Source organism: Poromitra crassiceps (assembly GCF_964638095.1).
Source record: "Poromitra crassiceps genome assembly, chromosome: 16".
NCBI lineage: Eukaryota > Metazoa > Chordata > Actinopteri > Beryciformes > Melamphaidae > Poromitra > Poromitra crassiceps.
Window position 1 is genome coordinate 27332275 of NC_139645.1, and position 10838 is coordinate 27343112.

The following is a 10838-nucleotide window of genomic DNA, read 5'->3' on the forward strand; positions in this document are numbered from 1 at the left end:
AGCAAGATGGACAATGTTGTTGTGCCAGCACATATTCTTGCAAGATTACCTCTCTAAAAAGTCCGACTATAGTCAGACCTGGTTATACATATCCAGCAGAACATTAAATATATCAGATTTATTTTACCTACCCATGATAATTTGGGACCACACATGAAAAAATACAGCCGGGAGAGAGGAGAGGTGCTTGTGACTCGGCTCCAGGTTCAGCGTGCAATAGGCGTGCGGTGTGATCGGTTCACGCCCAGCAAGGTCTGCAGGCGTATGCGTGGGTTGAGATGATGATGAGAGATGAGATAAACTTTATTGTCCCTGGAGGGAAATTTGTCTTGGGCAAAAAGTGCTAGTGCCAACATCGGTGTTACAGACACAGTAACAAAACAAACACGGTCACAGTCACAGCATTGCACTTCACCACAGTGAAGCCAGCTAGACACAAGATTGCACTATTTCGAAGATTGCACATGCCCTATTGCATAGTGTGTTTAAATCATCAAACCAGTTAATAAGGGAAGAATAAAATAAGCAGTAAAACCATAATACCATAAAAATCATACAAATAGAAATCAATATAAGAATCAAATCAAATCAATTGAGGCAAGGCAAGGCGTAGGTGCCCTGTGTGAACGTAGCGTAGGTGCCCTGTGTGAACGTAGCGTAGGTGCCCTGTGTGAACGTAGCGTAGGGCTGTGCCAGAGTCTGTTTTTCAAATAAAAATAGACTCTTCGTTCCCAGATTGGGTGGCGGATGAATTTAGAACAGTGATTAAACGGTTTTTACACAAACCTGCCAGCCAATCAGAAAAGAGTATTTATTCACCCAGACCATGGTATAACACTATTTAATGTGTATAGCTTGATTTTATGGCCTTATATATTCCGCTCCGCGGAGATGCTATTCATTATAGCAATAAAAGGCGGCTGTACATTAAGCTTTACCCCGTTTTAAAGTTGCATGAGTGCCCCACTCAGCAGTTCCATCACAACTAGCCACTCGGCCACATCGACTCCTCTACTGATTTGCCAGCTGGGTCAGCCACTAGCCGGGACGAAAACACTATGTGCAAATTGAATGCAAGTGCCTCACCTATATGTACGATATGGGAATGTGTGCTGAATAATCACATTTACATTTAGTCCAGCCACATAACATGTGACTGCACTGTGCATTCTCCACGGCATAGAGAATCCTTGTTTTCCAATGCATAGAGTCTGCATTTGAAAACGATTGTCAATCTTTTTCATGCCACAGACCCCTAATTCAGTCCACATACAGTATATAGATGGGGGCCACGGTCCACGGATATGATGACACTTTGTCTCTGACCCAAATCTGAGAATATTGTTACTGTTGGATATTATTTTGTACAGAATTCAATGATTATCTGTATTGTAGGTATAGAGAGAACATAAAATATTGATGATCATAACACTCATTCTTCTACATTCTCTTGAGTTAATAACTTCTTGTAAGTATTCCTCAAAATGAACAATTCCTCAGTGGGCCCTTTTCACAGAGGCCATTTTGTGTCTAAAAGGCAGGAAGTAACACAGGTGCAAGCAAGAGTGTTGCACTCAAGTCGAACTGTCGGAGGATAAACATGTTTTAGACAATAACACGGAACAGGCTAGCCTAATGAAAATAACAGGTAATGTTATATGACATGACATGCCCACCACCACCAGATCACATTGAGGCGAGATGAAAATACCTGTTGCGCTGCTCAGAACAGTCTGCTGCTCAGAACAGTCTGCTGCTCAGAACAGTCTGCTTGGTGCGCTGCTCAGAACAGTCTGCTGCTCAGAACAGTCTGCTGCTCAGAACAGTCTGCTGCTCAGAACAGTCTGCTTGGTGTGCTGCTCAGAACAGTCTGCTGCTCAGAACAGTCTGCTTGGTGCGCTGCTCAGAACAGTCTGCTGCTCAGAACAGTCTGCTGCTCAGAACAGTCTGCTTGGTGTGCTGCTCAGAACAGTCTGCTTGGTGTGCTGCTCAGAACAGTCTGCTTGGTGCGCTGCTCAGAACAGTCTGCTTGGTGTGCTGCTCAGAACAGTCTGCTTGGTGCGCTGCTCAGAACAGTCTGCTTGGTGCGCTGCTCAGAACAGTCTGCTTGGCCAATCCTGGTGCTTGAATGATGCTGCGTGTGCGTGTTCTGCCCACAACTCCAGTGGGATCCATAACAACGCGTCTGTCACTGTCAAGGACCGTGTGTGGCTGTGCACCAGTCTCTCCATGTTAAAAGAAGCCAGGCACAGGCATCCATTGTGATGTCAGCAGTTATGTCACTCGAGCAATTGCGCTGTTATCGGGTGATGATGTCATCAGTGAGTGATGTCATCAGCACTGTGCACACCTACTATATAGTAACTTGCTATAGCCATCTCCTTCTTTTCTCTTTTTTCACTGTGTGTTCCAGCTAAAATAAAGGAGTGAACTAAACTACAGAGTTAAGGTCTTTCAACACTGTGTTTTCTGTATGCGTTTTTTAAATCCGTCATCTGAGCACAGAGACGGGTCAAACAGCTCGCAAAAGGCTATTTATTGACTGATGTGAAATACGCAGAAAATGGAACCTGTTCCGAAAACTTTAATTACGGACGAAGGTTTTGAAGTCAGGGTGTAAACAAACGTGAGTGACACAACATGAGGTCGTATTTAGTTTAAAACGTGCGATATTTCGGATGAAAAATGCGGACTTGGTGTGCAAAAAAGCCTCAAGTGTTCGGTGAAGCTCAGACCATCTTTAGAAGAGCCATTAGCTAATCATATGGGGGGAAAATGTATATGAGATGAGGTGTTACAGCTGAATAAGATATCAACCCCAGGATGAGAGAGAGAGAGAGAGAGAGAGAGAGAGAGAGGGGGGAGTATAGACGTAGCACAGAGACAACCCAAAGAAAAGGCATTCCCATTCAATTGTTGTAGGCTACATTGTTTCATAGTTGTCCAATTTTGTGAAACGGACATTAATTGCATTTTTATGGGTCTTTTTTCTATTTCAGTTACAGAGTATCGTGATGTATCGCAGAAAAATTGTCTTGCAAATATATCGAGTATCGCAGAATCGCTGTATCGTGTGATACCATTGTTATCGTGGGCAACGTATCGTGATAGTGTCGTAACGCGAGTTGCAAACTAAGTGTAGTTTTGGTGTTATGGAAATGGCCACCCGACACGTGACACGTGTGCCAGAACGGACACGCATGTGACTTATAGCACGGGATGTTATAAGTGACACGCGTGTCACACGGAGGAGGAGGCGGCGTGCGGGAGGTTGGCGAGCACAGGTGTTGCTGTGGTGTGTCCTGCCACCTGCCTCAGATTGGGAGGTTGGAGAGCACAGGTGTTGCTGCGGTGTGTCCTGCTGCCACCTGCCTCAGATCCTGCAGGGCTCCGTAGACCTCGTCCTCTTTGCTCAGTCGCTCAAAGAAAGGCAGCAGGTCCAGGAGCTCCGTGTCACTCGCGTCGTCGAACCACGACTGCACTGCGACGGCGTTTTCCGGGTGGAACATGTAAGAGGCGGGCGAATTGTCAACAATGACGACGTTGTTGAGCTCCCGACCCAGCCGGCTGAGGTCTTTGACGTACTTCCCTTGGTGGAAAACGCACGCGTCTCGAAAGTGCCGGGCGCGAAACACCCCCCACTGGTCCAGCAGGTCTGCCACGGGGTCGGCGTACTTGTCGAGGCTCGCTGTGAAGAGCACACATTCAAACAGCTCGCCCATCTTTCGAAGGAACTCATCCACGTGGGGTCTTTTGAGCACGTACACCTGGTGGACGGCACCGTCGATCTCCATGGGAACGATGAAATCAGCGTTGCCGTTGGGGACGAAGGAGCTGTGGACAAGGGTTTCATCCAGGTCCATCACAACACATTTCTTGCCATAGTCCGATATGTGGATCTCTGGTAGGAGGTATTTGGCCGGATGACTGGCGACAGGGATGACCTCCAGGCCTCCAGGTGGCGGCAGGGAGCTGCCGTTTGTGTTGGCGGCCGGTGGCTCCTCGCCGGAGTTGCGGAAGCAGCAGAACAAAGTGCTAAAGATGCTCTTTAGGCTGCTGTTTGACTGCGACGCTTGTTCCTGGTTCACGGATATTACTTCCTCCTCTCCGGAATTGGAAACTTGGGTTTTGTGGTCCATTCAGGCGGAAGGTTATTCCTGCTATGTATTCCGACTATGAGCGCTTGCTTTGTTGGCGAGCTAACGGCAGCTAACATTCGCTGTCTGAGATCAGGATGACGAGCTAGCCCACGAAGCCAGGCTAACATCCGAGGGGGCAGGTGTTGTGGCAGTGGTGTTAGCCAGCCAGCTAGCACGTTGGAGAATGGACGTTAGGGGCAGTCGGTTAGCCAGCCAGCTAGCACGTTGGATAATGGACGTTAGGGGCAGTCATTTTGGTCTTCGTGTAAAAATCCACCGCTTGTCAAGATCTGCGAAAGATCGGCAGCTTGTGTGGTAAAAAAAACAGAAAAGAAATGCAAATGTGACGTCGTGACTGGAACAACGTTAAAAAGATGAGGAAGCCCGTCCGAGAATGGTCGGTGTCCAAAAGCGCTATAAGTTATAAAACAACAACGCAGAAGAAACACAAGTTGTATGGTTAAAGGAAACACTTTGCATGCTCACTTTAAGCAGTTGTGCCGCCGGTGATGTCACAATGTCAAGTGGACCAGTGCACTGAATTTATGACATCATCACTGATGTCACTCGGGCTGAGCATGCTACTGTACTTGCGCAATTGTGCGTCGATGATGTCACAATGTCAAGACTGAGGTCACTCTACATCACACTTATTGTATATAATGACTGTAAATAGCAGTTAACTTGCTTTATGTACCTTTGATCGCTGTCCTTGCTTGTTGTTTTAGCTAGTATAAGTCATAGACAACATGTTGTGTATATTTGATCTCTTTTCTTAATTTAAGTTATATTTTATATTTGTTCTATTTGTGTTTTTGTATTTCTGGTTATTTATAATGATTAAATCCCCAGTTCAGTTGACTGTTTCATTGCATTGATGTCATTTTGGACAATAAAGTTTATCGATAAGCTGTAAAATATCCTCCCTACATTACATATCTCAAGTCATGTCAAGTCATATCTTTGTCAAGTGTTTGATATTTGAGGGATCATTCCAAAAACCTTGTGTAATATAATGTGTATATTTAATATAATATATATATATAATATTTTTTACTCCCCAATATCAGCATCGGCCTCAAAAATCCAGTATCAGTGGGGCTCTACTACATACTTGGCCAATAAAGCTGATTGTGATTCTGAAATACACCAAACGGCCATGAAACTAGGGTAGGCTAGTGCCCAGTCACTGGGGCAGCAAACCACTGGGCTGTCCGTTTTTCCACAAATGAGGTCTGAACAAAACCATTACAGGAGAAAATGCACCCGCATTCATTTGGACCTCATGTGGTTGGAAACATGCAGCTAAACGTGATAGTTCTTTGGTTGATGGGCTGCATGCTGAGCAGTGCCTGCTGCCTGCTGCCTCTGATGGCGACATGGCACTGAGCAATATGAGGCTCACACACAGCCTCATGCTGCAGAACCAATGTGTTGTTGCCCATTCTGACCATTTCCACTAAATATGCAGCTTTCCTCACACTGCAGCAGAGTTAACAATTCAAGCAACGCTCTCAGCACAGTGTTATTTCAGTCTATTATTGCACTGTATATATGACACATTTGCAACAACAAAAAAACAGTTAAATGCCATTCTTAAAATGAATAAACAACACGTGTTTGATACCCCCTGGAGTGCACATTAAAAAAAAAAACATTGTTGAGGTGATTTATGTGAAAATGATCAGGTGAAAATGTTGTTAGTATGATTTATGACAAAAATATATCAAAAACATTAATTTTGTATTTTGCAAATTAACTCTTCCTATATCACAAGACATCGGATAATAAAAGTGGGTTGATGCTGATACTGTATCAATGAGTAGAACCGAGGAAAATGTATAAATTATCACCTTGATAATTCAGCCTGTAGTCATTTTTGCTAGCCAGGCACTAGCCACATTACGGGCTTCAGCAACCCAAAAGCGTAGCATTCTTCAACAACAGATACCGCTAGCTGGCAGTTAATGAGCTAGCTTGTGGTTATAGGCACCCATTATTTTTGAATAATTAACGCTATCATGTTTAGCAATGCTAACACACCTGGAACAAATGGATAATGCTGGCTGTTGTCTAATGGGCTAGCTCATTGCTACAATAGGCACCCAATAATGCTAACACGCCTTGAACCAATGGTAGGCTATTGCTAGCGGGAAGTCAACATGCCTCAAACAAATATGTACTGCTAGCTGTTAGCTAATGAGCTAGCTTGTGGCTATATTTACCCACATTGGTTTGAATAGTTCATGCCTCATGTCGGCACATATTTGGATGGCTGGGGGAGGCTATGCTTGAGATATATAAATTATAATAAGGCTGTTTTAATAATGGCACCACTTTGTTGTTAAAAACAACAACATCATAATTATGGGCCATTAGCTTAACTTGTTGTGGGCTAAAAAAGCAAGAGAGACGGACAGCAGCACTTACAAATGAGGCAAATAGGTTTAAAGAGCATGAACAAAAAATGCACACTTATATTTTTCATAATTACCAGTGTGTGTGTGTGTGTGAGTGCGTGCATGTGTGCGCGCGTGTGTGCGTGCATGTGTACACACACGATACACACACACACACACACACACTTCCTGCACTGCCTGTTTCATTCTCTGTGGCTGTGGATCGTCCTGCACCTCACGCTGTGCACTCTCCTGCTCGCCTCATCAGCCCAGCTATCAAATATACAACACATATACAAAACATATATACCACATACACAACACATACACAACACATACACAACACATATACAACACAATGTACAGGAGCAGAATGGGACATATCACTCCACAGCTCAGATCATTGTGGATGCACCGATTGCAAAATTCTGTCCCGATACATATATATATATATATATATATATTAGGGGTGGGGGGGGGAATCGATACACCATAGTATCGCAATATTTTGCCTGACGATATTGTATCGATATTTGGACGCCAAGTATCGATATTAATTTTACAAAACAAAACAAAAAAACACTGCATGTTTTACTTCCGGTGAGGTCAAGGAAAAGGTAGGAAAAGGAGTTAGACAATAATATCGAAATATCGCAATATTCAATATATCACAATATTCAATATATCGCAATATCAGCGATATCGCAATATCACAATACTATCGCATCGTGACTCAAGTATCGTATCGTGGGCATCTGGTGATTCCCACCCCTAATATATATATATATATATATATATGCTAGCGGCATATATATATATATATATATATATATATATATATATATATATATATATATATATATATATTAGGGGTGGGAATCACCAGATGCCCACGAATATATATATATATATATATATATATATATATATATATATATATATATATATATATATATATATATATTAGGGGTGGGAATCACCAGATGCCCACGATACGATACTTGAGTCACGATGCGATAGTATTGTGATATTGCGATATCGCCGATATTGCGATATATTGAATATTGTGAAATATTGAATATTGCGATATTACAGAAGGAAGATATATATATATATATATATATATATATATATATATATATATATATATATATATATATATATATATCTTCCTTCTGTAACTGTAAGGGTTTACAATTACCTTTTTTGTATCCTGATTACAGTAGCCAGATTACATGGAATCAGTTAGTTGCAAAGCCTACATGTACCTAGACTACATGTCTAGCCCCTCCCTCTGATGCTCGGGGCTGCTCAGACCTGAGGCAGGATCTGAGGCATACAGCGGGAGAGCTTCTGCTGCCTTCAAGTGCTGATGGATCCATCGTAATTACCAGTTCAGCATACATGAACGACCCAGTAATAATGTGGAATAATGAGGAAGCATGGATATTCTATATGGTACACTGGGAGTCTGCACCGGGAGAGTGTTTGGCATTTATGAAAAATAATTATTATTGCTGCATGTTTCACCTTAACTGTTTGCGGTCACATATTTGTGTGCATATGGTAGGTAGGCTACTTATTATATTTCCTCTTGGACAGACTATAATGGGGAACTCCGTGACTCCATGAAGGAAGGCCAATAAATGAATGACGTGTCTAATGTACATTTTCTCCTGGTCATTATGAATGTAAGATAGCTCCGTCTGTGTCACTTCATTTATCAAATAACAGACACCAAAAATAAACTGCTGCCTTTTGATTGGCTTATTATTTTCACCTGCGAGCACTTGAACAATCCAATAAGTCACATTTACGACTTCTGAACTCGAAGGCAACACTATGCTGAGAAGGAACGTTCAGAATGAAAGGTGGTAAAGCTGCGTTCACACCGACCTATTAAAGTTTTTCGCTGGCGTCGAGTTTACATACAAAGTCAATGCAAACGAGCGATTGAGCGTATATTCGCCTGGGAGAAAAATCGCTGGGCGTCCAAGCGACAGAGACAGAGCGATAGGGAGAAAATACGCTCGTCGCCCGAGATGAAATATCCCAACTCGAGCGAGTTACGCTGGCATCAGTCGCTCGCTGTTCAACGCTGATTGGCTGCCGTGTGAGAGCGAGTCAAGGATCACACTGGCTTGGAACAAACCGCTGGTTTATTGTGTGGCAACAAACCGCATTGACAGGCTGACAGCTGACATGAAGTGAAGTCTGTACTACCGGTATGGAGCTCGCGTTAGGAGCACGCTGATAGGCTTAGCTTGTAAACATCTACGGTGGCTCGTAGTGGACAAACATCATGACATTGCGTAACGTTATAGCCCCCACATGTCCGTCAATTCGTGTGCCTGTTGATGAGCGATTTAAACACAGCGACAGAGCGATTCCAAAGGGTTGATCGGTCGGTCGGTCGGTCGTTCCTGCGTATCAATCCACGCAAGGCGGCCGGCCCGGACGGCATCCCCGGGCGGGTCCTCAAGGCCTGCGCCCGCCAGCTGGCAGGCGTATTCACAGACATTTTCAACCAGTCTCTCTCTCAACGACGAGTTCCCTCCTGCTTCAAAGCAGCGACAATCATCCCCATTCCCAAGCAGCAGAAAGTGACCAGCCTCAATGACTGGCGCCCAATAGCCCTCACGCCAATAGCCAGCAAGTGCTTCGAAAAGCTGGTCATATCAAAGATCCGCCCCACACTTCCCCCGGACCACGACCCGCTACAATTCGCATACCGCCCCAACAGGAGCACAGCGGACGCAGTAGCACACGTGCTCCACACCGCCCTGTCCCACCTGGAGGGGAAGGACACCTACGTAAGAATGCTGTTCGTGGACTACAGCTCAGCATTCAACACCATAGTACCCTCCAGGCTGGTACGCAAGCTCAAGGACCTGGGACTTAACACAGCAATGTGCGACTGGATCCTGGATTTCCTGACAGACCGCCGCCAGGTGGTGAGGGTGGGCAACCTCACCTCCTCCCCACTGACCATCAGCATAGGAGCGCCCCAGGGGTGCGTCTCCAGCCCCTTCTGGTACGACCTCTACACCCACGACTGCGTGGCAACCCAAGCTTCTAACACCATCGTGAAGTTTGCAGACGACACAGCAGTCGTGGGGCTGATCTCGGGGAGCGACGAGACGGCCTACAGAGAGGAGGTGGGGGCCCTGGAACAATGGTGCCAGGACAACCACCTCTCTCTGAACGTCTCCAAGACCAAGGAGATCATTGTGGACTACAGGAGGGGGGGAGGCGCACACCCCCCAATCGCCATCAACGGCACAGTGGTGGAAAGGGTGGACAGCTTCAAGTACCTGGGAGTCAACATCCAGTCACACCGGTCACACCGCCACTGTTGTCAAAAAGGCCCAACAGCGAATACACGGACTCAAGCGCCTGAAGAAATTTGGGCTAAGGAAAGAAATCCTTAGGGACTTCTACAGAGGCACCATTGAAAGCCTGCTGACTGGCTGCTTCACCACCTGGTACGGGAACTGCACCACCATGGACCGCAGGGCGCTACGGAGAGTGAGACGCGCGGCCCAGCACGTAACAGGATGTGAGTTGCCAGATCTGCATGAACTGTATAAACAGCGGTGCCTCAGGAGGTCCCTGAAGATCATCAAAGACACAAACCATCCCCACAACAGCCTGTTCTCCCTGCTACCCTCAGGGAGGAGATACAGGGTTCCAAAAGCACGCACAAATCGCTTGAGGAACAGTTTCTTCCCGCAGGCCACGAGACTCCTTAACATACACAAATAGCGTAGTAGCCGTGCTGTACCGTACTGTAGCTGCTACCATTACGTATGTCTAATGTTTAATTGTATGTCTAATAAGGTGCATACTATTTGCACCTGTATGATAAGGTACCGGTACATGCTATTTGCACCTGTGTGACAAATACGTCGAATTTGAAATGTTTGGGCGCGTCTAATGTATGCACATGACATGTGCACCTAGGTGCAGTGAATAGGCCACTGTCTCGGACTTGTCTTATCACTATACTGCCCTATTGCTATTGTTACTTATTGCTATTGCTTATTGCCTATTGCCCTATTGCTTGTTGTTTTTGCACTCATATGCCTTGTTATATTTGTACTATGTCGTAAACGGAGTCCACAGCACAAGAATTTCACACGTGATACTTGTACCATGGAGTGACAATAAAAATCTTGAATCTTGAATCAAGCGACAGAGAGAAAAATAAATCTCTCGTGTGAACACAGCTTAAGAGGAGAGGAGTCACATGACCGGGAGGAGGCTCACCTGATTGGAGTAGCGCATGCTGACGTTGCGC

General features: G+C 45.0%; 1 protein-coding gene and 1 pseudogene across 2 annotated transcripts in view; both read right to left on the reverse strand.

The window, feature by feature from the left end:
- phkb (phosphorylase kinase, beta) overlaps positions 1–10838 on the reverse strand; it is a 182443-nt gene that overhangs the window by 89770 nt on the left and 81835 nt on the right. The window contains exon 14 of the mRNA XM_083652929.1: positions 10808–10838. This exon is cut by the window's right edge and continues 64 nt beyond it. Coding sequence (XP_083509055.1) covers positions 10808–10838 — 31 coding nt within the window. The remainder of the gene's footprint in view (positions 1–10807) is intronic.
- Positions 3315–4139, reverse strand: LOC310791129 (CTD small phosphatase-like protein pseudogene; annotated as a pseudogene). The gene has a single exon. The product of its transcript is annotated as a CTD small phosphatase-like protein pseudogene (transcript).